Here is a 24,741-nt window from a genome sequence, read left to right on the forward strand (position 1 = left end):
AACTCCTTCTCAGGGCTTCCCACATGGCACTAGCAGTAAAGAACCTGCCTGCCAATGCAGGAGGCATAAGAGACATGGGTACAGTCCCTGGGTCGGGAAGATTCCCTGGAGAAGGGCATGGCAACCCACTCCAGTGTTCCTGTGTAGAGAATCCCCTGGCCAGAGGAGCCTGGTGGGCTACAGTCCATGGGGGTCGCAAGAATTGGACACAACTGAAGTGACTTAGCAGGCAGGCACACAGGCAACTCCTCCTCAGAGAAGAAACAGTTTATAGCAACTGAATAAATTAAAATGTAAGAAATAGTATTGCAACAGAAATTACTTACACTTTTCATTTTTAACAGCATATTTTACCATAGCTTTTATTTGTTCTATGGGAAGTTTTTTCTTTCTTCTAATATTCAAAGGGAAAATAATTTGTGTGTGTTCATTTAACTGATTTACATGAAACTCTTCATTAACTCGTGTGTAAAAGCAAGATGCAAACAAAAAACGCTGGAGAAAAACTTACTGGCAAGAACAATCTCTGGGAAGCACACGGTTTAAACAGTTTTTTCCACTCTGCTGCATTCTCACTTGGAAAAGTTATCGGGTATAATGAATAATTAAATGTTTGCAGAAATGACCAGCTGTCAAGCTACAATAAAAAAAAAAATAAAAGAACTCAATTCAAACTTCTGCAAAATTATAAACCAAGATTATTTTTCAAAAGCTAAAAATTAAGATGTTATACATCGTATGTCATACACAGTTAAGAGAAAGATTTTTCTTTCCCACCATTTTGTTTTCATTCAAAATCTTAAAATCATTCTAATAGCTAGAAAGAATTCATCATAAAGATCTAAGGGACAATTAAAATGATATCATTTAAAATGATTAAATGATATCAATCAAAAAACCAGGAAGTTGAAAGAACTATACAAACTGTTCACCTCCATCAAACTTGACCTGATGTACAAATCTTCTCAATCCGTAAACAAGTTAAACTCAGAAAAATTAAGCACTAATTTTATTACCATCGTATGTATGACATAATAGAAAATGTTTACAATCCGAGTCAGATCAACGTAAAGAACTGATGAGAAAATATTATCTGTGACTTCTCTGGTGGTCCAGTGGTTAAGTCTCCATGTTTCCACCGTAGGGTGCTCAGGTTCATCCCTGGCTGGGAAACTAAGATCCCACATGCTGTGAGGCATGGCCAAAATATATATTTTTAAAAAAGAAAGAAAATATTTACCTATGCATTTTCTATATTCATAGATATTCCTCATGATAAAATATTTCAGTAAATATATATCTAACACCGAGTTTTTGTTTCTGGCCACACTGTGTGGCCCACAGGATCTCACATCTCTCCAATCAGGGACTGAACCCGGGCGCTTGGCCACAAAAGCTCCAAGTCCTTACCACTGGTCTGCTAGGGAAATTCTTCCAGTGCCAATTTTTAAAAAATAATTAAAAAAAAAAGCAAAATCTGATTTTCTCATCTGAAAATCTATAATGAATATATTTACTTTTTAGTTTCCTGAATGCATCTGGAGACTCTGAATTGTTTCAAATTCAGAAAGCATTACCTATCACTGCTGCTTCAACAGTATTGTTGATGTAAATTTCCTACAGAGCATTCACAATCTCTGGGGAAGAAAAAAATACAGACTGAAGGTCTCTTTTTGAATTATGTCTGTGTTCAAGTAATTTTTAGAAACATCCTCCTTCTTCTTCTTTTATTCCAACATATGTTTGGAAGGAACATATGCCTTCCAACATAGTTTAAGGGAATAGCTTTATATCCAACACAGCTTTGATGTCTCCATCAACTAGTTTCAAACACTAGCATTTTATTTCCCTTGCATGACTTATTAATCACTTATTAAAGACCCTTTAAATACCAACATCAAAATGAAATCTTAATCATTTTTAAAGTTCCAGTATCTAGTCATCTTTTTTGCAGTAAAAGCACATTCCAGAAAATATTTGATTCTCTTTCATCAAAAGAAAACCCAAACATTCTCAGAGTTAACTATGATAGTTAATGAAAAACTAAGTTTAAAAATATAACATATACTACACAAGCAATAACTCATCCAGATTTGAAGACAACACAGAGCTGCATATAAGATGAAGCAATAAATTTATTTTACTTTTATATTATATTTTCAAAGGCTTCCACAGTTGGTAGCAATCTGTTGCTAGTCTTTGAACTGTTAGGACAAGATTAATTCTTCTGTTAATATTTCAGAAAACAACCCAGATAATGACCTTAGGATCAGAAAAGCACATATCACAGATACAGAAACTATAAATATTTTAAAATGGTTAAGTAAGGCTTTTATTTTGGTAATTTTATTGAACTACAGCTGATGTACAATATTCTGTAAGTTACAGGTATACAATACAGTGATACACACTTTTTAAAGGTTATACACCATTTATAGTTATTATAAAATACCAGCTACAGTTCCTATGTTGTACAATATATCCTGTAGCTTATTTTATACATAATAGTCTGCATTTCTTAATCTCCTACCCCTGTATTATCCCTCCTCCTTTCCCTCTCCCCACTGGTAACCACTAGTTTGTTCTCTATAACTGTGAGTCTGTTTCTTTTTAGTTATATTCACTTGCTTACTGTAATTTTTAGATTCCACCTATAAGTAATATTAAACAGTATTTTTTTTCTCTTATTTCACTTAGCACAGTATCCTCCAAGTCCATCCATGTTGATGCAAATGGCAACATTTTCATTCTTTTTTATGGCTTGTTAGCATTTCACTGTGTGTGTGTGTGTGTGTGTGTGTGTGTGTATACACACAACCTCTTCTTTATCCATTCATCTGTTGATGGACACTTAGGTTGCTTCCATACCTTAGCAACTGTAAGTAATGCTGCTATGAACATTGGGGTGCATGTATCTTTTCTAATGAGTGTTTTTAGGTTTTTTCCCCAAATATAAACCCAGGAGTGGAACTGCTAAGTCATATGGTAGTTCTATTTTTAATTCTTTGAGAAACCTCCATACTGTTTTCCACAGTCTGCACCACTTTACATTCTCACCAAGAGCATACAGGATTCCCTTTTTCCACATCCTAACATTTGCTGTTTGGGTCTTCGTGATGATAGCCTTTATGACAGGTGTGAAGCAAGATCACACCATGGTTTTGATCTGTGTTTTCCTAATGATTAACATGCAATATTGAGCATCTCTTCCTGTGACTGTTGGTCATCTGCATGTCCTCTCTGGAGAAATGTCTACTCAGTTCTTCTGCCCATTTTTTAAATCAGGCTGTTTTTGGATGGTAAGTTGTATGAGCTGTTTATATATTTTGGACATTAACCCCTTATGGTCATGTTGTTGTTCAGTTGCCAAATCGTGTCCAACTCTTTGTGACCCATAGATTGCAGCACACCAGGCTTCCTTGTCCATCACCATCTTCCGGAGTTTGCCCAAGTTAATGTTCCTTGTATCAGTGATGCCATCCAGGCATCTCATCCTCTGTCACCCTCTTCTCCTTCTGCCTTTAATCTTTCCCAGCATCAGTGTTTTCCAATGAGTCAGCTATTCACAAGTGGCCAAAGTGTTGGAACTTCAGCATCAGTCCAATGAGTGTTCGGGGTTGATTTCCTTTAAGATTGACTGGTTCGATCTCATTCCTATCCAAGGAACTCTCAGGAGTCTTCTCCAACACCACAGTTCAAAAGCATCAATTCTTCAGTGCTCCACCTTCTTTATTATGGTCCAGCTCCCACAACTGTACATAATTACTGGAAAGACCATAGCCTTGACTATATAGACCTTTGTCGGCAAAGTGATGTCTTTGCTTTATAACACACTGTCTAGGTTTGTTATAGGTTTCTTGCCAAGAAGCAATCGTCTTCTAATTCTAAGGCTACAGTAACCATCTGCAGTGATTTTAGAGCCCAAGAAGAGGAAATCTGTCACTGCTTCCACCGTTTCCCCCTCTATTTGCCATGAAGTGACAGGACCAGATTCCATGATCTTAGTTTCTCAATACTAAGTTTTAAGTCAGCTTTTTCACTCTCCTCCTTCACCTTCATCAAGAGGTTCTTTAGTTCCTCTTTGCTGCCATTAGAGTGGTAACATCTGCATATCTGAGGCTGATGATGTTTCTCCCAGCTATCTTGATTCCAGCTTGTAACTCACCCAACCCAGCATTTCTCATGATGTGCTCTGTAAGATAAATAAATGGGTGACAATATACAGCCTTGTCATACTCCTTTCTCAATCCTGTACCAGTCAGCTGTCCCACACAGGTTTCTAACTGTTGCTTCTTGACTGGCACACAGGTTTCTCAACACAAAGATAAGGTGGTCTGGTATTCCCATCTCTTAATTTAAGAGCCTTCCACAGTTTTTTATGATCCACACAGTCAAATGGTTTAGCAGAGTCAGTGAAACAGAGGTAGATGCTTTTCTGGAATTCCCTTGATTTCTCTATTATCCAGCAAATGTTGGCAATTTGATCTCTGGTTCCTCAGCCTTTTCTAAACCCAGCTTGGACATCTGGAAGTTCCCAGTTCACATAATGCTGAAGCCTAGGATGCAGGATTTTCAGTAAATCCTGCATGCTAGGCACACTGGTCATATCATCTGCAAGTATTTCTCCCATTAAGTAGGTTGCGTCTTTTTGGCTAGTCAATGGTTTCCTTCGCTGTGTAAAAGCTTTTAAGCTTAATGAGGTCCTATGTGTTTATTTTTGCTTTAGGAGACAGATCCAAAAAACACTGCTATGATTTATGTCAAACAGTGTTCTTCCTATGTCTTCTTCCATGAGTTTTATGGTTTCAGGTGTTACATTTAGGTTTTCAATCATTTTGAGTTTTTGTGTATGGTGTTAAGAGAATGTTCCAATTCCATTCCTTGTAAAACAGTAAGCTTTATGCCTCCCAGAATCAAAGATTTTAGCAGGAAACTAAAAGACTTGAGGTCACAAGTAGTATTTTTCAACTAATATGAAAAATGAACTAAATTACCTGAGAAAATATCAAATAAGCTTTTCCTACATAGGTCAAGCATAAAAATCCAAATCAGTTTGAAAGCTTAACTGAATGGACAGAGAGACAGACAGAGATGGTGAAGGCATAATCACCATCACTTTTACTACCATTTCAGAACACAAGGTAATGAGATTTCTGGGGAATTTTCTTTTTTGTGTATGTTCTCCCTTCTATATTTATCTGTTCTCTTCTTCCTGCATAGTAATTTTTTTTTTTGTTAAGATAATGCAGTGGTCCTGATTAAGAGTATATTTTCAATCTTCACAAGTAGCTAGATATGGTCACATGACTAAGATCAGACCAATGATATACTAGCACGAACATCCTGTGCGACTTCCAGAAAGTCTCCTTAGAAAGGAGGAGAACACCGTTCTTCACTCCTTTTTCCCTCATGTTGGCTAGGATATGAGTGTGATGACTGGAGCTTGAGCAGCCATCCTGGATCATGAGGTAGAAGTCTTATGTTAAAGATGGCTCAGCTACATGAGAGAAAAAAGAGCAGAATCCCTGAAAACATGGGGCTGCCACGTAACACAGACTACCTGCTTTTATATAAGAGAGAAATAAACTTCTATCTTTTTAAGACATTTTGGGTTTTCTGCCATTACAGCCAAACTGATTGCAACTAATGCAAAACCAAAATAGAAAACCTTACTATCAGAACAAGAAGTCACTTCGCTCCATATTATCAATTAAAAGTTCCCTCCACTCACAACAGAATCAAAACCTTGTCCACACTCTGACTGAGCCACTCTCAAGTCAAGAATGGGAACACAATTAAGACACAAGACTTCTCAGTCAAAACATCCTGGAACTACAGTTAGTAAAACAAAACCTCCATGCTTGGCAAAGGACTAAGTAGGACTAAGCAGCCTAATGCCTTCACAGAGACAAGCCTCCTTCTTACACCCCAGGTCTGGACGCACAGACACAAGTGGCAGCAGGGAGCAGTCCCCACTCTAAGAGGGCAGAGCTGCAGGATAAATATTTTTGTTCAACAACATTTTACTATAGTATATGTTAAATATTCGACTCTACAGACCTGACTAAGTCTCAAATACTTACTATGCCTTTAAAACTATCATGCAGTTGATCTTCAGCAAAAATATGGAACTGAAGAGGTTTGATACTAAAAATGAGCGCTGACTTCAACATGGTTACGGTTTCTTCCAGTCTTTCCCCGCAGGCAACCACGGCTAGGTGCACTCTCTCAACGGGCTGCATTTTCACGCCATACCTGATAGAAAAGATAACCACATATTCCAACAGTTTTAGTACAGGGTAACATGTTAACAACATGGTATTCTGACTGTGTTCAAAGACTTAGGTTTGAACAATAAGGTCCTACTGTATAGCAGAAGGAATTCTATTCAATACCCTGCAATAAACCATAATGGAAAGAATATGAAAAAACATATGTATATAACAAAATCATTTTGTTGACTTCAATTTTTGGTTAGAGATCCTTTCTGTAAAATGTAAAAGGGGATTAGAAATTATATTGTTTAACATTAAGAGTTGTATGTATATATTACTAAGTAGCAGGGACAGGTGGGTGATCAATCATTTTTCTTAATTTTACAGGCTAAAATTATTGCAGTTACATTGCTTATTAGCACAGGACTTTGGAATCTTGAGTATTTACGTTTGCATGTGGCAGAGTGGACCCAGAACTGTTCTCCGAAGAAAATCTTGTTCATGGATATTCCCTCAACTGACGAGGATATCAGAAAAGAGAAAATATGCTAAATAAAATTAAATACAAACAACTGACTATATAAAAAAATGCAGGCTTGTGTGTGTGCTCAGTCATATCTGACTCTTTGCAACCCCATGGACTACAGCCCGCCAGGCTCCTCTGTGCATGGGATTTCCCAGGCAATTACCATTTCCTCCTCCAGGGGATCTTCCCAACACAGGGACTGAGCTCATGTCTTCTGCATCTCTTGCCTTGGGCAGGTGGAGTCTTTACCACTAAGCCAGGTAGGCCCAAATATTAAATTCATACATCTTAATGTTTTAACATTAAACATTTGGAATTATACTATATTTTATCCTTTTTAATAATTATACCAATTATTTATATTAACATGATAAAAAATTAAGCCTGGAGATATATATATATATATATAAAACGTGCTCCTGCTTTTACTGTGGATCTGTCCATTCCTATTAACAAGCTTGTTTGTTAAAGGCCTAGAGACACTTAAGACAGCAGTTGAAACTGATGCTTTTCTGGTCTTACTGGGTTCCTGAGGCCTGAAAACAGGTTCATTTCTCTTGTATACACAATTACTGGTAACTGTCAGCCTTCAGCACAGAATACTCACCTCCTAGAAAAAAAAAGGGGTGATTTCCTTCCCTGACCCCTCAACTGGGAGACTGAAACTCATAACCTTGATAACTTACCCCTAATGGGCTGATTATTCTAAAGGTGAAGGTCTTTACAAAAAAATAACAAAAACTGCTTTTAAGAAAATGAAACTTCCCCCAGATACCTGACAAAGTTAAACATTATTACACCACTTTGTTAAAGGTGGTAAATGGAGAAGTCACATATAAAGTGGTATTCTTGGAAGAAGAATATTTACTATTCAAGAAATGGTGCTGATATTTCATTCATCAAGTCATTAAGATTATTAATAAGATTAAGATATCAGGTACATATCTTGCCTTTAAAACTTACATCAGTCTACCAGGAACTGATTTTTATGAGTGGTCTGAAGAGGAGACAACTGCACAATTTTGCATGTGGCTATCCAGTTGTCCAAGCTCCTTCTGTTACAGGGTCACAGAGAGGCCAGCCTTTCCCTACCCACCTGCTATGCCACCTCTCTCACACATAAGGTGTAGCCTAAGCCTGGGTCTTTTGAAAGCTCTGTTCTTCTGTACTGATAGCAATTAGAAAGCAACAGCACCTCCTTCCTTGTCTGCACCCTCTATCCATTTCCCTCTTTTCTGTGGAGCCCGTCAGTGTTTAACACTGGATCCCTATCAGAGGGGAGACCACCCACACATTCTATATCTAAACAAGGGCACGTGAACCCAGTTCATCTCTAAGCAGTGGAAGTCACGTAACACAAGCAGAAGCCAGGGCAATCAAGACACACAAAAATTTCAGAGTTCTAAACTATCTCATCTTTCTGATAAATGCCTCCAGATCCTGTTCCTCATGATGACCAAGATTTGAGAATCTATAATGGGCTCGAATTACCCACCTGACCATAACTCAATCCTGTTCCAAAGATAAAATGCCTGGAGACTTAAGAGAGTAAGCAATAACAGGCATGTGCCACTTTGCAGAGAACTCTCTACATACAGAGACAAGAAGCAGAATAAACCTTCTCAAGAAAAACAAGTCAAATGTTCTTCATGGAAAAAAAGTCCCTCTGAGTCAGTCCCAGGGACTCCGGCTCTCAGGTACTGCAGCAAGGCTTCTTCTAATCATACTGCTAGCACTCCTCCCACCAGTTTCTATGAAATTTGCTTTTCTGTTATGTGTCTCTTTTCAGTAAAAGCGTTATACACAGTACATCTAAACTGAGAAGACAAAACATAGTTTGAAGATGTCTCTGCCCACCACCCTGTCCCTAGACCCAGGGATGGGAAGTCACTGCAACTGGACGAAATCTAAAGTAAGCTTCTACACTAGAGGAAGGGATGACTAAAACTTTTGAAGAAGTTAATAGGAAAGTAGCCATTCAAGGAATTTTGATCCCAACCGAATGGTGTTAATATTGTCAGCATCTACAAAAATGTGCTATATGCTATATATTAATCACAGTGTGAATAAGAAAAAACCCCTGTGGATTTAAAGAAATGTTATCCAAAAGGACATTTTAAAGTCAACTCTGTTCTTCTACAGATATATGATCAGAAGATATCCTTCAGATAATTCAAAGTTAATACCTGAGGGTCCCCATGACTAAATTTGGCATCACCTGAACACAAACAGCAATTTTGACAGTAATGAAGGGTAACACATTCTATTAAAAAAACTGAATCAATGGGTCCAAAATGATACTAAGTAAAGGGTAAGGAGGGCAGGGGGAGGAACTCTCCTTTAAAGAAGAATACCAACCAATAAATGTAGAAGGAATGGGAAAACCACAAAAAGCACTATTTTGCATTCACTCTTGTAGTAGATGATTTGAACAGGAGTAATTAATAGATGCTAAAACCACATAGTATCAAGGTGTTATCCCCACACATTACAAAGGGGATAATGATACTGTTACAGTGTAGAAATGTGATACCACCACCATAACCACCTGATCAAACAACCAATTATGTTAACCATCTACCACCAGGTGCCTCCCAACAGCACACCCAAAGGGCACCGGATCTCCATGCAGCATTCCTGCCAAAGATCCCGAATCTGATCCCAAGGGGACAGGCAAGTTCAAACAAAGGAACATTCTACAAAACAAAGGTATCATGTCCTGCCCTGCCCCCCCTTCAAAAAAGTCTGCAAACTGTCCTAGAGAAAAGGGGGACTAAATAGATTTAAATAACTGGATGTAATGTATTTTCCTTGACTGGGTTCTGAATGGGAAAGAAAAGATATAAAATTCATTAATAGGTAAATAAGGAGATATGAATACATATAAATGTATTGTAAATGTATATGTAGTATATAAATATAATATTATCAGTGTTTGAAGCAGGAAATGGCCACCCACTCCAGTGTTCTTGCCTGGAGAATTTCATGGACAGAGGAGCCTGGCAGGCTACAGCCCATGGGGTCACAAACAGTTGGACATGACTAAGCAACTAACATACACATACTGTCAGTGTTAAATAAACTGAAGTGCCAATTTTGTTATGGTGAAATTGGAGAATACCCGTGTTCTAAGGCAATACATGTTCTTAGGCAAATACAAAAATATGTGTCATGGTGGTGGTGATTTAATCTCTCAGTTGTGCCTGATTTTTGTGACTCCATGGACTGTAGCCTGCCAGGCTCCTCTGGCCATGAGATCTTCTAAGCAAGAATACTGGAATGGGTTGCCAGTTCCTTCTCCAGGGGATCTTCCTGACCCAGGGATCGAACCTGCTTCTTCCACATTGCTGGTGGATTCTTTACTGCTGAGCCACCTGAGACGCCCATGTGTCATAATGGCTGTTGCTCAAATGGTTCAGCCACAAACAAAGTGGCAAAATGTTAGTAACAGGTAAATATCCAGTGACGGATAAGCGTGCCCACTCTGCTGTTCTTATAGCCTCTGTAGATGTGAAAACTTATCAAGGTAGAAAGTTGAGAGGAGGAATCTAGAAAAAAAAGTTAACACAATGTTTTAGATGAAAATTCTAATATAAAGACTGTAAATAGACTTACAAGCATTAAGAACAGACTTATTTTAAGTAACATTCCTGTTATAAAGGAATAACTTTCCCTCTCTTTTTAAAAAATTAGGCCACACTGAAAGCTTCCAGTGTGTTCTTCTAGCCTATAATTAAACTAGTGTTTTCTCTATAAAAGAAAACAATGTACAATAAGATTTAGACTAGGAATTAGCATTATAACGAAGTACATGAATTCAACGTAAGTAAACTACATTTCTGGTAACATTCTCCTCAAACTAAAATAGTAACTACCATGAACTAATTTTTAAAATTTGCAGTTGAACAAAACTGGAAAACTCTACTCAGAAACACTAATGATAATTTCCTTAATGTGTAACCTTTTAAAAAAAAGTTTTTCCTCTTACTATAGAGAAAAAGAGTTGTAGTGAATTATCATACTAGGTAAAACTACTTTAAAGGTTGTATATAAATCACTTTTGGAAAAGGGCATGGCAACCCACTCCAGTATTCTTGCCTAGAGAATCCCATGGACAGTAGAGCCTAGCAGGCTACAGTCCATGGGGTCGCAAAGAGTCAAACACAACTGAAGCAACTTAACATGCAGCACGCATAAATCACTTTTGGGACAAAATACAATTCTTTGCAAAAAAACTCTTTAAGGTTTTATGTAAAGTATTAAAAAATCTAAAAATTCAATATGAAGTATTAACTGTTAAAATACAATTTAAAAGAGTCTGTAAAAATATACCTCTTAAAACTAGTATGGAACCATTCAAGATAACAGTTCAGGTAGTAAATACACAGACACTATGAACTGAAAATCAATTCCCATCATAAAGAGAAAGATTAAATATTTTAAAAGCTCAAGTCATTTAATAATATTAAAATTAAGAGATTATATAATGAAAAGATAACTAAAATTTTAAAATTAAACAGATTAAACATTTGTAATCAATGTCAAAAGTAGAGTATATTCTTCTTAGAGTTCATAAAGTAAGCATTAAAAACCAAACAGGTAAATATCAATACAGACAATGCCAACAAAACTTTTAAAAGATAAACAAATACAGAAATATATTCAAGAAATAATCAATGAATATAAACCAATAATAAAATATCATTTTACTCTAATAGGTGGCAAAAATTATAATTCCCAATAATGAATGCTAAAGTTATGGTGATACACAATGCTGGGGCAGGCTTAAATCTGTATAATTTTTAGAACACAGGGATTATCCATTCTTTGTAATATCTGAACTCCTTTCACATGCTAGACACAGGATTAGCCAGAAAGCCACGATCCGAACCTTATACAATTTACAGCCTGTTATGAAGAACAGATTTTTTAAAGATTTAAACAGAAAGCATGGTAACTGCTTAACTAGAAAACAACTGAGGTTGCTAAGAGGGCTTACTACACAAGCATCTAGCCTTAAGTCTGGAAGTGCTGGGGGAAATTATTACTAGTCGTTTACTGGTTGCCGAGCACCTGGCTAAATAATGGGGCTTAAATAATGAGCAACACTTGCTGTCCGCCTACAAAGCCAGCACTTCTTGAAATGGGTAACAATTCACAACCACAGGAGATGCAGCAGGTACAGTACATGAGAGGATACAGAGAAGGAACAAGAGGTGGGCAGGGAGTGAGATCACAGTGGCTGGATGAGCAGTGATGGCATGGGAGTTCAGGCAGAGAAAGGAGGGGGCCGGCAAGAGCGCGGGCAAGAAAGGAGACGAGCAGGAATAGTCACTGTGGACTGACACACACAAAGTCCACCACGCGTGAAGATACAAAACCCAGACGAGGGGAGGCGTGATGAGCCAGAACGAATCAGCAGGTAAAAATCACCCCAGCGCAGCTGCAAACACGGCTCGGGAGCTCAGGAAAGAGCTCTGGACTGAAGAGACCAATTAAACAGGTGATCCCGTGACCATCCAGGGAGCAGGAAAAAGAGCAGAGTCCTAAGGAGTCCAGAGGCAGAGAGCAACAAACCCTGGGACATTGGTCTCAAGAGCCAGAGATGGAGACAGCACTGAAAGGAAGACAGAGGAAGAGGTAACAAGGAAGCAGACTAGGCCTCGGAACAATTCCGACATCAGAGGTGACCTCGGGTCAGAAGCGGGTGCTGCTCACAGTTGAGGTGTGAAGGTGGCTTTTGTTTTTTAAGGAAGTAAAGCCAGAAGACACTCTTATAAATGCTTGTTGGTGAAGAGAAAAAATAAAGGAAGGATGCTTGACGGGAAAGGGCTGGAAGCAGGTGCTGTAGGGACTTCGTACTTGTTGTTTGAAGCACAGAGGAGGGAGACGAGGTGTGAGCGCTGGGGCACAGTCAGCCAGCAAACACTCAGATGCAGATACAAATTACCAAAAGCACATGCACGAAATGGACAAAACACGTGGCGATTTGGGCTTTTTTATGTTACTTTTAGCAGTCCATGGGGTCCCAAAAAGTCAGACAGGATTGAGCCACTGAACTGATGTTACTTTATGATCATAGTATAATAAATCAATTGGGAGGAATTAATCCTCCAGAGAAGATCAAAATATACAAAGAATTCAAACTGGGAACTCTGAGACAAGTCTGAGGAGGAGAAAACAGTGCCAGCTGAGGGCCCACTGCTGCCAGACAAGACGGGAGTCCTAATGTTGGCAGAGGGGATTTCCAAGATGCTCTCCTAGGTGGGTGGAGAAGCTCTCGAGTCAGGCCAAAATGCAGTGTTAATTAAATACTGAAATGGAGCATGAGAATGACACAGCAGCTGTATAGCACTTTGGCCTGTCTGCCAGTGTGAACAGGCCAAGTAAATACGGGATTCCCAAGTTTAAAGCAAGAAACTAGGCGTGCTGGACTGCAGCATGCAGGCCTGCAAGCCTGTACTTGCTCAGTTCCAAGACAGGAGGGGGAGGTTGGAGTCAGGCGACGGGGACATCAGTGGCTTAATGGACAAGGGGAGTTTACACATAGGAGGCAAGGCCCTGCAGCAACACCCCACCGTGTGCAGAGGACAGGGCAGCAGTGTCTGCTTCTGGGGAAGGAAAGATCACCAGTTATCGAGAACTGACCTCAGGTTGGCTCGCTGGTTACCAGGGAAACCAGCAGAAGGGTAGGCCTCTTACCATCCCTTTGATAAGCTATCATAGAGATGTTCTGATTTAAGCGTTAGAACACTCACTAGTCCGTTTAGGGGCAAGTACGCAGGAAGGTCAGTCACGTGAGTAAGGTGAATGTGAAGTAGGCACCGGTGGAGAGGGAATGTACATAGAGCAAGAGAACAAGCCATCTTGGGTAGCCTGATCATACACTAAGTTTAAGAGATTTTACATAATGATATGATACACGTAACAGTATGTTACAGTAATATGTACATATACATATATGTACACATACAATAATATGCACACATACATCTAAAACGGTTTCAGAATTACCCTTTGGATGTATAACTTTTAAAATCTCCAATTTAGGATGGTAAAAAGCACAAGGTTTGCAATATCATGTATCCATCCACATGGAATTCCTTCCAGGGAATACATGGGAGTGTTGGGAAAATAATGAGTTGGAGAGGCTCAAACAAAAGGAATATTGAGCAGAGCTCCAGGATTCAGATTAGGTCAGCTTCTCTAGGCTGCTCCTGCAGTAAAGGAGTAGGAAGATTATTACTCATGCCAGAACTTACAAAAGGGTCTGGGTTGTATAAATTGGAGAATACAGGGGCTTTCAAGCTTACCCAGCTTCCAGAGTGAATAGATTTATGTCACAAGACCAGAGATAACAAGTGAAGCTTGTCAATACTCTATTCATTAGCCAACTCTTTAAAGAAGGAAAAATATGGAGCTCCTACTCTCCAAAATTATGAACAAGCTGAATGGTAAGATTATCTTAAAAATTTAGTTTTATTTAAAAGTTTACATAATCTGACTTGACTGACTCGTATTAGAATTTCATTCATCGAATCTTTTCCATAGCAACCAGATTAAAATATCTGATTTCAACGATTTCTTCCCAGTTGTTTGTAGGCTGCATAATATATCTGGACTATAAGAATTTAAAAATATACACTACTAGTATTGATTAAGAATGCAGTTCTTCCCACCTGGAATATGTCACCTCCTGTCCTAAGCCTGGCTAATTTCCTGTTCATCATGTAGTCAACCCCTCCAAAAAGCCTTCCTTGATGCCTTAAGATAATTCCATCTGATTACCACCTGCTTCTTCCATCATCTTGGCTATAACTTGTCACCCTCTACTATAATCTCAGATCTGAAGCTTCCATCAGAATGTAAGCTCCAGAAGGACAGGGCCCTGTTAACCAGACTCAGTCTGATTTTTACCATCTAGCACTGTGCCCGGCAAATGGAATGAGTAGAATTAAACTTCAAATGAATCACAAAAAAATGTTACTCTTGGGGAGGGCATTCCCCTGCCACTATCTCAGAGTCTGATATTCCATTTCTACCAACACTTGTTTCCCTCATTGAGGGTTAGAAGCAGGAGGTACCAGAGTCAGCCAACCCTGTGCCTTCATTATCCTGATAAGTTAACAAAGCCACACTCCTCAAAAACTTTTTTAAAAAGGGTCAATAAACGTTGTCACATCACTTGCTTCTTCATTATACATTTGTCTTTTTCCTCCCATTCCCAAATATTCAATCCCTCTGCTAATGACCAACTTAACCCTGCCCCAGTTGTCTCCATCTACCTACAAATGTTTTTTTAGTACACCAGCTTTAAATTAGATAAATGCCATATGCCTGCAAATGTCAGTGGAAGTCTATATTCAATATCTGTTTATCATTTTATCACCTATTACCTAAAATTAGACCATAAATTGTTCTATGAACAATGGTTTATCTTAATAACATCTAAAAAATTTTAGAGCATTTCACGCAAAGTATGGATTTAAATATTAGTCGTAACTACTTCAAAGTGGGGAAAAAAAAGAAAACCTAATCAGAAAATGAATTACTTACTTTTATGATAATGTTAGAAGACAAGAAAAGAAACCTTCTTCTGACCTGTTACAGTTAAAAATGTATTATCTACTATCTGATCTTACCTACACTGATCTACCAATTAAATATTAAGTGCCTACCTAAAGGCCGCTTCCCAAAAGCAGTTCATTCCACAAACATCAGAGGGCAGCATCCAATAGGGATTCCAGTAACACAGAGAGAACTCTTTACACCTAACAGAGTGAGACAGAAACCTATGTGAGTATTCAGGCTTAAAACTAACAAGAAATTTACTCAATAACATAAAAACGTACTGTTCTATTTTACAGCAACAAAACTGCAAATCCAACCTGCTATGGTAATGAGGATTTCTGGAAATTGATTTCTCCCTTAGGGTACCACTATTTTAAACAGAACTGTGTAACTTTTAGGCAGAAAATACTACAGACTGGAACAGTGTTTTAGTCATGAATTCTCTAATATAATAAGATCTCCTTCTCAGATGACACAGAAAATACTGGAATACTTCTAAAATTTTCCTTCATGACCTGCACACATCCCCCCTAGAAAAAAAAAAAATCCATTTCAGCCAAACAAAACATCTGCTATCCTGAGGCAAAATTTAAGCCACAAATGCTGGTAGAAAGGAAAAAGATCTTTAAACGCTTTTAAATTAATCTTGAATCCAAGTTACACATATGATGTTTTAAGTGGGACATAAGAAATCATACTGATATTCACAGTTCTGTTTCACTTTTCTACACTTATCTCAGCTTCACTGTATTTCACAAGCTAAACGGGAGGATCAAATTTCTTCTTGGACTGCAGGTTGGAGCTAAAAAAAAAGAAACCACACAAAACAGCAGCTACTTAACAATACAAAATGTATGTATTTTCATCGTTATTTCTTCTCAAAACAATAGTCTAGCTGGTAATTCAGGACAGTGGAAGCCCGAGTTTACTAAAGCAAGCAAGTATGAAGCCAGAGTCACTAAACCATGTCCCATCATCATGAATTCAATTAAGTGACTATTCTTACAGTGAAAGGTCTATGAAATGTCATATTTGCAAGATCTCTGAGTCCACCTCTCACAAATGCCAACAGGTTAAGACAGGGGGGTTTCAGATCCAGGACACACAGTGAAATCACCAGAGACCCCTACACCAGACCTGTTAAATCAGAAACTGTGAAAACAGAGCCAGGCACGCTGCTGCTGCTAAGTCGCATCAGTCGTGTCCGACTCTGTGCGACCCCATAGACGGCAGCCCACTAGGCTCCTCTGTCCCTGGGATTCTCCAGGCAAGAACACTGGAGTGGGTTGCCATTTCTTTCTCCAATGCATGAAAGTGGAAAGTGAAAGTGAAGTCGCTCAGTCGTTTCCAACTCTTAGGGACCCCATGGACTGCAGCCCACCAGGCTCCTCCGCCCATGGGATTTTCCAGGCAAGAGTACTGGAGTGGGGTGCCATTGCCTTCTCTGGGGCCAGGCACTAGATTTTTTTTAAAAAACTAGTAGTTTTTAAAACCCTGCCTAAGTAATTCTGTATACTACTGCACAAAAAACGAGATCAGACTTTTAAATCAATGGGAAAAAACTGACACTGTAATGTGATTTTTCTTGAAAGGGACGGCATTCTCAAGCACGGCATAAAACGTTAACATATCTTAATTTAAATGGTTAATAAATAAGAAAAAGAAAACATGTACAGACCAGTAAAATGTACAACTTGATAAGGAAATTTATGTTTGTCCCCTTCCAGGTGTGGTCACCTACTTTTTAACTTTTGCATTTCCTTAGGCTCGGTGGAAGTGGCAATTACAAAGTTTTTTTTTCCAGACTCAAGAGCTTTCACATCCATTTAAACCTCACAACAACTGTTCAAATAGGTATCCTTATCTTTCAGATACAGACAGTATCAAACCTTTCTTTCAAGCCCACAATTGATTTATAATCAACACCTTTATTTAAGGAAGGAAGCTAGTTATTCCGTCTCCTGTCAAATCTTCCAACAGTAGAAAATGAAAATGAAGTCTCAAGAAAATGACTAAGTCAATTTTTCTGTAAAAATGATTATCTGAAATTATGTATTAACACCATTTTCTGCCTTAACTTGCATTACTCAATCCCTTAGCCCTAAGGAAGCACACATTTATTTTCTGTCTCCATAGATAAATGGAATCATTAGTATGTGGCCTTTTGAGTCTGACTTTTTTTTCACTTAGCTTATTTTCAAGGTTCACCCACTGTAGCACTTATCAGCACATTTCATTCCTTTTAATGGCCAAATAATATTCCCTTTTATAAATGAATGTATATACCACATTTTCTTTATCCATTCTTGAATTAGTGACTATTTGGGTCGTTGATAGTTTTGGCTATTATAAATAATGCTTTTATGAAGACTCATGTACAATTTTAAAGTGAACATATGTTTGCAGTTCTCTTGAGTGTGAGTACGTATCCCTACAAGAGGAATTGCTGGATCATGTAACCACTGTAAACTGATTAATGCAGATGGGAAAAAAATGTCAAGTTTTACCTAAGTTTCTTGACCATAACTCAATGTCAGAAAACACAGTTTATAGGAAGAATGTTTTCTTTCTTTCTTTAATGAAAATATAAAACATATGCATTAGTGATTATACATTTTCCTTATTTAAAAAAAAAACAAAACACACATAAAACACTGATGTGCTGATGGCAAGAGGAGACATAATTTACTTAAGTTTTCTATCTCCCAAGCTTACATTCTCTCACTTATGAAAACTTGGTTTTAAAGACTGAAAAAGTAGAAACTCATACTGAGAACTCATTACATATCAGTAACTATCACTACAAACAATAAATTAGGAAAAGCAACTAAACTAGCGATGATAGTATTTGCACTTTCAGGCCAGAAAAAAAAAACTTAAAAATGTTGGAAAAGTAAAGGTACTTATCCAAGTTCTAGTTATTAGTTCCTTTTGCTTTTATTCCTTAAGACTACTGAAAAATGGAACATAAGATATACAAAATTTAAAAAGATAACTTCAATATATTCAATGGAATAAAACTATAGCTGAGCCAAATGGGTATGTCTTCAGTAAGTAATAATATCCAGAATCAGTAAAGTTCATAAATGCAAAGTTTTTCCACCGTGGATCAGACAGCAATAAAACTTTACTAAGGCTCATCCTCCTACTTCATAGGCTTAATGTTTCTAACTAGGTGGCTTGTCTAGATGCAAACCGATCAAGGGATAGCACGGGACTCTCCATGATGATAAAACAGTCTGTATCCTGACTGTGGGGGTGGTGACATGAACTTTACCTATTGATAAAACATCATAAAACTACACACACACAAGTGTATGTAAAACTGGTGATGTCTGAAGATGGTGTATGGGTTGTACAATGTCAATTTCTGGGGTTCTAGTACTCCACTACGTTCATACACATATATTCCAGATATAGAGGTATTATACCAAGCTCATGTAAGATGTCACTACTGGGGAAAAACTGAGTGAAGATTAAATGGGATGTCCATGAAGTTTCTGTAAACTTACATTTACTTCAAAAGTTTAAAAAAACAAACAGGTCACAAATTTCAGTACTTGAAAAATGTTTTAAAAATTGAGGCATCACCCTCTGGAGATTAAACAGAGCATTAAACAGTAATAACTCTCTCCACGATAACAGTTTTCAAACTTCAAATTTACTTAAATCCAATAGTGGAAGGTCACTTATACTTTTAAATTCAACTGATAAAGGTATTTTTCATTTCAAAACATCCATGATAACCATGAGGCTTTAGTGAAAACCACGCATACTGAGGAGAGTCAGGGATATGTCTAGGCATATCCAGCATAACAATGTCTCAATGAGGTGCCTCACCAATGATGCACCTTAAGGCATGAACAGATACCTTCACTGTGACTGCGAGAGAAATGAAGATGCTCACAGCCACGTAAAAGGAGACCATTCCCATGGTTCTGACCACCACTATTTAAAGATCAGTACCTGTACAGCTCATTTTTAACTAAAAATTGTCTTCAGACAAGTTAGATTAGTTTCTAGTTCTAATCAGTTTTCTTCTTCTTAAATATCTAGTTTCAGGAATAGTCAGGAAGTGAGAAAGAATTGTCTACATACAAATGGCAATGAACAGTTATTTCAAAAAGTAGGTTAGCATCACACTGTACAACCTATCCTCTATCCGGAAAAAAAAAAACTGAATTAAAGATTTAAATGTAAAAAAAAGGGGGCGGGGGGGAATCCCACTGATAGAAAGTTTTTCTACACAACAAAAATAAAAAGAAAAGAAAAAACTGCCAATCTGAATACAGTAAAATTTTGAACTTCACGTAGTACACACTCCAAAAACAAAGTTAAGTCAACATGTTTGGGGTAAGTATTTCCAACAGGTATGACACACAGACAATAATCTTAAGGTTTTAAAATAGGATTTCTAAGTCAAAAGTACACATTTTTTCACTTGCCTAATCATTTTCGCTTTTCAAAATCACGGAATAACTAATTACTAGTTAAGTTTGTGCTAAGCACTTTACAAATACGTGAAATGTAATCTTCAATGAAATGAAATACAAGGGGCAAAGTTACTGGTTTTTATATAAGATGTCGCTGCATTAACAAAGCAGAGATTAAAGTGGCTTTAGTAAATAATTCAGCCTTCTTCACTGTTCACTGCTTAACTCCTCTCCTCTTCAAAAATAAGCACAAGGAAGAGGGAAGAAAATTCTCCCCCAGAAAACAACAGTGCAAAAACACTGGTCAAATGATTCCCAGTTAAATCAATGGTTTAATCAATCTTTGGTTTTATAACAATAACCTGGAGCACCTATCTAAAATATATATTCCCAGGCCCCACTGCCTGGCACTCTGGTTTAGTAGGTCTGGACTGGGGCCTCAATTTTCCTCAAAGGTCAGAAATCAAGAAAAAAAAAAAAAAAATCACTTAAAATTTAAATGATCAAAACCATCACTGAATTAGCTCTAATTTTACTGTGCCAGGCATCACCAAGTAATCTACATATGCTATTTTATTTCGGTTCCCACCAAAAAACCCAGTTATCATAGATACTCTTACCTCTGTGTAACTGATGAGGAAATGTGTTCAAGGTTAACAGAGTTAATAAGGGGCAAAGCTGAAGCCTGTTTCCAAAGCCCTAACTCTTGGCACTCTACATTTTCAGTATATCCTACTGGTGTTCCTGGGACCCAGCAGAAACCATAACTTGATGGCCTGACCAGATCTGCAAAGGAAAGGAAGGTGCCTACCTCCCAAGGTAAGTCATTCACACTAAGGGCAGGACAGTCCAGAAAAGGCATCACTGAAGTGCTTACTAGTTTCTTGGTTCGCCACTACCAGGATTCATCAGTGAAAGGTGAGAAATTACTCATCCTGAGAATCTAGTTACAAAATGGTTTAATTCCTTCTGGAGAATTACTGATACCTGGTAATATTAAGTGCTGTAGATCGAATACCTGTAATACAGTCTGTCCATAGTTAGCAGCTTCAGAGTCTCTCACTTCCCTCCACTGAGGCAGCACTCCTCTCCTACACCGGTCATGTGATTCTGTCTGCAGTAGAGATGTGCAAGGGATATAGCCCACAGAATCAGAGATCCCCATTCCAGTCAACAACCGCTGGCCCACAATGGGCATGTGATGCAAAGCAAGTCCAAAGAGAGTCTTTTCCTAGAATTTTTACTTGAGATTAGAGATGAAACACTGTAAGAAGTGGAAAGATGCAGGAACAAAGGCCTGTATACAGCAGAAGAGAAAGAGCCCTCAGCCCTTGAGGTTCCTATGGCTGACCAGGCATTTCTCCTGTTCCTTCTAACAACCCATATAAGTCTATATGTAATACTATATATAGAGAGAGAGAGACTCATATATATATATATATATATATATAGTCTATTATAGTCTACAGTCTATATATAATACTACATTAAGTCAGTTTTATATATATATATAGTCTATTATAGTATACAGTCTATATATAATACTACATTAAGTCAGTTTTAATGGGTTCTGATGACTGACAACTAAGAATTCTGATTGTGTGTGTGCTTAGTCATTCAGTCAAGTCCGACTCTTGAGACCCCATAAACTGTAGCCTGCCAGGCCCCTCTGTCCATGGGATTCTCCAGGCAAGAATACTGGAGTGGGTTGCCATTTCCTTCTCCAGGGTATCATCCTGACCCAGGAATCGAACTCAGGTCTCCTGCATTGCAGGCGGATTCTTTACCGACTTGAGCTAGTTAAGGTAAATATAAACTATATTTTACAGGTGAGAAAAGTAAAGCAGAAAGGTGGTCAAGGTTTCATAGCAATCAGAGCCAGAAAGACAGCACAGGTTTGTCTGACACTAAGATCTACCCATTTTCTAAATACCAAAACAATGGATTCAAACAAAATGACTAATAATAAATTTCACTGAAAAACTGTTTCCATCATTTTCGACTTTTTACTTTGAGAATGTGAAAGGACGTTTACAAGTATTTTGTTATCATGGAATACTGTGCAATGAATATTTTCTATTAAGATTTGACCAATGGAACCTATTAGATACAACTGTAATCCCTTGTTTTAAATGAGAGAGAGAAACAGTAGTTTAAGACTGCTTCAAAAAAAAGTAAGAATGTAATTGATAAGTCCTACCAAGGAAAAAACAGATGTTGCTTGCCTCATAGCCCCAATTTTCACTGATTAAACACTATCTAGACTAGGGTCTTATCACAGCAGCTTTATAGGAGTACTGGCAGAGCAAGCAGAAGATACAGTTTCTAATTCTGGTCCACTACTGATGCTCCCTGCATCTTGGCTAAACAATTTATACACTGGAAGCAGGTTAATACCTACTCCATATCCCATGATAGCCAAAAAAACTGAACTCTGTGAGAAGTCTAAAAAGATGTTATAAATGATAGTATCGAAAATGGAGAGAGCCTGGTATCTTTTAGGAATTCTCCTGACCGTAATCAAATCATGCGATCCAAGCAATCCAGCTTTTCCATGTTGTTCCTCTTCTCAACCTTCTTATGCATGCACACATGGTGAAATGTATTTCACAACAATTTAGCAAAGAATGATACACCTTCAGTTTTAACTCAAATATATGCCTCATTTAAAATGAGGAGTTATGCTGCTCAGAGGACTTATAATACAAAGCTTTTAGTTGGTTCTGACATATCAAACTTCAGATTTCAGTAACGGCTCTATAAAATATCTTTTAAAACTGAGGCGCTTATTTTCTGAATTTCAAATAACGTAATTCTGTTAAAATTAGCTAGCCAAGCAAATACAGTTTATAAAAATTTGTCACAAAATATATAAGTATCTCAGACAAGGCACTAAAAATGCATGTTACTCTATCAAACTGAAATGCTAATATCATAGTTCAATTTCATTTTGACAAAAATGTTTCTTCAATTCTACCCAATACAAAAACAGTTTCCTTCCCTTAACTTTAAATGCTTCACAGGAACAACACAGACTTCGATCAGCTTTTCATGAGCTCGTCCAGATCTTCGGTCACTGCCTCTCCCAGGACAGATAAAGGCAGTGACAAACCTGGCTCTGGAAAGTAGTTCTGCTTTTATGAACAGAGCCCTTATAATCAAGTCAGAGGGTGAAAAAACACGACAGTCCGGCTTTTCCGTGCTGCTCCTCTGCCCAAACGTTCCTTTTCATTTTAGGAATGGCCATCAACTTTGAGAAGAACCTTCAACAGTCTACAGCTGACCTGCGCTCCCTCCTACCAATCCGATATTTTATCCGATCAAAGCAGCCTTTGCCTCTTACTAAAAGAGTACTAGGAGCAAGAGAGTTGGCCCACAAATGGAGGAGACTCTTTTTCAAGGAAGTGGGAGCGCTCAGATTTTAAGCATTCGTAATGCGTTGCATTCTTTTTTCCATTTAAATCTCATACTGATTCCAACTCTGACAGTGATTTGTGTTAATCCACTTAAGTCACTGTGCTTTTTAAATTCCTATTTTTAAAGAAAGACACCTCTATCCCAACTCACAAAAGACGTATGTTAAGTATCCCTTATTTTTCTTAACTTGCTCTAAGTTTCACAATAGACCGATTGTTTCCTAAAGAAAAATTCACAATCAGCAGAAAATGCTCTCTCCAGATTTAACTGATCGGCTAATAATGAAAAATTTAAGCGTTAACAGGAAATTTAGACGCCTCATTTAGGAGGGAGGCGGAAAGCTGAACCAGGGCGCCAGGCGGCTGTTTAAATATCTCAACTGGAACGCCATGGAAACAAGAGGGAATTCCCACTAGTCAGACAGCAAGAAGGTTTTGTAAGACCCCCTTATTTTAGACAAATCCTAAGAAAGAAAGAAAAGGAAGACGCAACTGTCAAGTAAGAGTTGAAAATTAATTTCTAACTGCTCTGAATTGTGCCTAAGGAACAGGTTAGAAGACAAACGCAAAACGCGTGGTGTGCTCTCGGGCTAGAGCAGCACGGAGCTCACCCCTGGGGTGAAGTGAAGGAGGGAAACGAGCAAAGAGGGTCAGAGTCGGCTGCAAAGGAGCGGGAGATGCGGGCCCGGCGGCGAGAGGCGCTAGGCGGACTCGCGGGCAGCCCGGGCCAGGCCGAGTCCCGAGCCCCGTGCCGCAGCACCCCCGGCCCCCCAAGAGGGAACGGCCCGTACCTGTCCGACCGGCCGTGATGCGCCGCAGGGCCCGCGCTGCCCACCCCTCTCCCGGCTCCGCGTCCATCGCCCCCAAGCCAGGAAGCCGCTGCGGCCTGCGGCTTCCCGCCAACGCCGCCCGCTCCTTCCTCCAGGGACACGGCGAGCTGGCTGAAGGCATAGAGAAGCGAGCAGAAGCCGCAGGCCAGGCACAGCACCACGACGCGCAGGTAGCGCCGCATCGCGCTGGCCCAGCGCTGCTGCCGCCGCCGCCGTCGCCGCGCCCGTCCGGGCGAACTGGAACCGAGGGAGCGGCACCGCGCAGCCGCGAGCGCAACAAGTTCCTCCTCCGCCACGGCCTCGCACCCGCCCCACTCCGCTCCCTGCCCACCACCTTCACCAGCGCGTCGACACCCCGCCCCGGCGCCCTGACCCCGCCTCCGCCGCGGGCCCCTCCCGGAAGGCTGGCGGCCCGACGCGCCGGCGCACTGAGCGCGAGGGCGGGGCGCGCCTGGTGGGCTGGGGTGTCCTGGAGCTCTGGGAACTGGGGGCTGCCGGGCGAGCGACTTCCAAGCCCTGCAACTCCCAACTGCGCTGCAGAAGTGTGGCGAAATGAGCGGGGCGTTGGAGGCAACTGACCCAATTTCAAATTATGGTTCTGCCACACAGTAGTTTGGGACGCTGAGCGACCTAAATTCTCTGAGCGGGTTTCTTCTTTTCTAAAATGGAGATGATATCCTCATCATAGGATGGTTGTAAAGATTAAATTGCTTAACGCACAAAAAACGCCTTGTATTGAGAAGGCACTTG

The 24,741-nt window shown here is 39.1% G+C and overlaps 1 protein-coding gene across 2 annotated transcripts in view; it reads right to left on the bottom strand.

Annotated features, from left to right (window-relative positions):
• GXYLT1 (glucoside xylosyltransferase 1) overlaps positions 1-24,307 on the bottom strand; it is a 50,681-nt gene extending 26,374 nt beyond the window's left edge. Inside the window, exons 1-4 of one of the 2 annotated variants that reach the window (XM_006051512.3) lie at positions 23,953-24,307; positions 15,420-15,512; positions 6,084-6,255; positions 512-637 (exon numbers count right to left, since the gene is read on the bottom strand). In XM_006051512.3, coding sequence (XP_006051574.2) covers positions 512-637; positions 6,084-6,255; positions 15,420-15,512; positions 23,953-24,173 — 612 coding nt within the window. In that variant the 5' untranslated portion in view covers positions 24,174-24,307. The remainder of the gene's footprint in view (positions 1-511; positions 638-6,083; positions 6,256-15,419; positions 15,513-23,952) is intronic. The other variant, XM_006051513.3, reaches the window with a different exon arrangement.
• Between the last annotated feature and the right edge of the window lie 434 nt (positions 24,308-24,741).

The sequence above is a fragment of the Bubalus bubalis genome, chromosome 4 (genome assembly GCF_019923935.1).
Source record: "Bubalus bubalis isolate 160015118507 breed Murrah chromosome 4, NDDB_SH_1, whole genome shotgun sequence".
In the NCBI taxonomy this organism is placed as follows: Eukaryota; Metazoa; Chordata; class Mammalia; order Artiodactyla; family Bovidae; genus Bubalus; species Bubalus bubalis.